Source organism: Mandrillus leucophaeus, unplaced genomic scaffold, assembly GCF_000951045.1.
Source record: "Mandrillus leucophaeus isolate KB7577 unplaced genomic scaffold, Mleu.le_1.0 Scaffold78, whole genome shotgun sequence".
Taxonomy (NCBI): Eukaryota; Metazoa; Chordata; class Mammalia; order Primates; family Cercopithecidae; genus Mandrillus; species Mandrillus leucophaeus.
In genome coordinates, this window is record NW_012108474.1 from 2,209,834 (window position 1) to 2,212,667 (window position 2,834).

A 2,834-nucleotide genomic window follows, 5' to 3' on the forward strand; every position below is an offset into this window, starting at 1 on the left:
GGATGCGGCGGCGGTGGCGGTTCGGGACGCAGGGCAGGGACAGGGCGGCGCGCGGGCCTGGGGACCCTCTGTTTGAAGGCCGATTCCCTCTGCCGCCCCAACTCCGGGACGTGCGCGGCAGGTGCATAGGCCGAGCCTTGGCCTGCAGGAACCGGAGCCTCATCGCCAGGCCAAGGGGACCGAGGAAGCGCGTCGATTCGGCACTCGACCTGCCAAGGGAGAAGGAGGCCAGGCCAGCACCCTAGTATGCAGAGAGGGGTCCCAGAACGTGTGGGGGGAGTCTGCGGCCGGGAATGGCGTGCGTCCTGCACTCCCAGCTGACAGTCAGCCTTGCCACACATCGGGGTCACAGCCCGGCTGAGAGGTCAAGTCACCTCTGGTTACTGTTTTAGAATGGAGGCAACAGGCTCAGAGAAAACAGGCTTCCCTCCCAGGGGCCCAGCGGTGAACTGAATTCAGGCCTGAGACATACTCTGTCTACTAAGTCACCCCATCTGCCCAACCTTAGTCCACCTGGCACTCCCCTGAGACATCAGTGATGCATTTCAGAAGGTGGCAAAGTGGACCCCACTGGAGGTGTGAAGGACTCAGAGAGCCCTGTGCTGGGGAAGAGAAAGAGCTCAGGACCTCCCCAGGGGCTGCCTCTGAGGGGCGTGAGATTCAGGGGCCTCCCGGCTGGGATCTGTGGGGCACTGGACACTGCGGGAACTCCACACCCCCAAAGCCCAGCAACAGCCTGCAGGGAAGGCAGGGGAGGCGAGCCGGGCTCAGAGAGGGCGAGCAACTTGCGCCATCCCAAGGCAAAGGTGGCATGAGACCCGGGTCCTCTCTCCGCCTCTGCCTCAGCCTACCTGGCCACAGGGCTGGCGCCAGGCTGGCACAGGCTCCCCGCAGAGGCCCAGCCTCTTCCCACCCAAGGGCTTGCAACCCCTGTCCTGGACTCTGCTCATTAATGAGATGGTCGGGCCCTGACAGCATCTGGACAAGTCCCAGCAGCCGGGCTGCCTCAAGAGGTAGAGGGCCTCCACCACCCACAGACGTTCCGGAGCTCCTACCCAGCAGCAGCCCTGGCCAGAGGCGGCCACACGGGGCTGACGGGGTGAAGACAACTGACCAGTCCCCCAGCCTGGGCCCCAGACATGCGGGCTGCACCTGCTCATCTGGGCAAGCCTCCCAGCAGCCCCATGGGCGGGCAGCGGGCACGCTGTGAGGAGAGCATGCTGGCTCATGCTGGGCCACAGGAAGTTCTTCTTCTGGTCTAGCTTGAAATGGCATTGTTCCCGACGGGCTGGCTCGGGGTGGGGGCGGGGGTCCCACCCTGCAGCACCCACCCCACGGTCTCAGCCATCCCCACGGTCTCAGGAGTCCTCACGGTCTCAGCCGTCCCCACAGTCTCAGCAGCCCCCATAGTCTCAGCAGCCCCCATAGTCTCAGCCATCCCCACGGTCTCAGTCGTCCCCACGGTCTCAGCAGTCCCCACGGTCTCAGCAGCCCCCATAGTCTCAGCCATCCCCACAGTCTCAGGAGTCCCCATGGTCTCAGCAGCCCCCATTGTCTCAACATTCCCCACAATCTCAGCAGTCCCCACGGTCTCAGCTGTCCCCACGGTCTCAGGAGTCCCCACGGTCTCAGTCATCCCCATGGTCTCAGGAGTTCCCACAGTCTCAGAGTCCCCACAGTCTCAGGAGTCCCCACGGTCTCAGCCGCCCCCACAGTCTCAGCAGCCCCCACAGTCTCAGCCATCCCTACGGTCTCAGCAGTCCCCACGGTCTCAGCAGTCCTCACGGTCTCAGCCATCCCCATGGTCTCAGGAGTCCCCACGATCTCAGCCATCCTCACCGTCTCAGGAGTCCCCATGGTCTCAGCCGTCCCCATGATCTCAGCAGTCCCCACTCAGGATTTGAAATTCCAGCGCTGGGTTCTTGGTGGCTCCTCCAGCCCCCTGCCCAGCCCTGTATGGTCATTTCCATCTCCTGGCCTTTCTGCTGCCGTCCCCCTGCCGGATGCTTCATCCTTAGTCCCTGCTGAGAGCAGAAGGACTTGTCAGGAGGAACTGACCAGCAGGATGTGGAATGGACTGGGGGCAGGAAGGGAGAGATGCAAGAACCAGGAGTCGGCTGGGAGGGTTCTCCTAGAAGCTGACCCCTCCCTCTATCTGGCACTCGGCTGCACTAAATTAGACAGGTGTGGGGGTGCACACCTGTAGTCCCAGCTACTTGGGAGGCTGAGGCACAAGAATCCCTTGAACCCGGGAGGCAGAGGTTGCAGTGAGCTGAAATTGCACCATTGCACTGCAGCTGGGGAGACAGAGTGAGACTCCATCTCTAAAAAGGAAAAAAAGAAAGAGAATCATACAATGTTCTCTTTCTGTGCCACCAGACCCTTCTTCGTAAAATGAAGACCTCAGTCATGACCCTCAAGAGTCTCTGAAGAGTAACAGCTTTACTGTGATGTAATTCACACCCCATGCAATCCAGCCATTTGCCACGTGCAAATCAATGGTTTTCAGTATATTCATCGTTGTGCAATCGTCACCACAATCAATTTTAGAACATTTCTACCACCCCAAAAAGAAATCCTGTGTCCATTAGCAATGATGCGCTATTCTCCCCTTCCCCCAGCCCCTGGCAACCACGAATCTACTTTCTGTCTCTATGGGTTTGCCTATTCTGGACATTTCACAGAAAGAGAATCATTGCTTGAAGCCAGGAGTTCAAGACTGGGCAACAAAGTGAGAACCCCATCTGTACAAAATATTTGAAATTTAGCCAGGCACAGTGGCGCACACCAGTAGTCCCGGCACTTTGGAAGGCTGAGGCAAGAGGTTCACTAGA

General features: G+C 59.6%; 1 protein-coding gene across 1 annotated transcript in view; it reads right to left on the bottom strand.

Moving 5' to 3' along the window:
- Positions 1–1,498, bottom strand: part of HS3ST6 (heparan sulfate (glucosamine) 3-O-sulfotransferase 6) — a 9,017-nt gene extending 7,519 nt beyond the window's left edge. Inside the window, exons 1-2 of the mRNA XM_011967031.1 lie at positions 1,332–1,498; positions 103–209 (exon numbers count right to left, since the gene is read on the bottom strand). Coding sequence (XP_011822421.1) covers positions 103–209; positions 1,332–1,498 — 274 coding nt within the window. The remainder of the gene's footprint in view (positions 1–102; positions 210–1,331) is intronic.
- Positions 1,499–2,834: the final 1,336 nt, after the last annotated feature.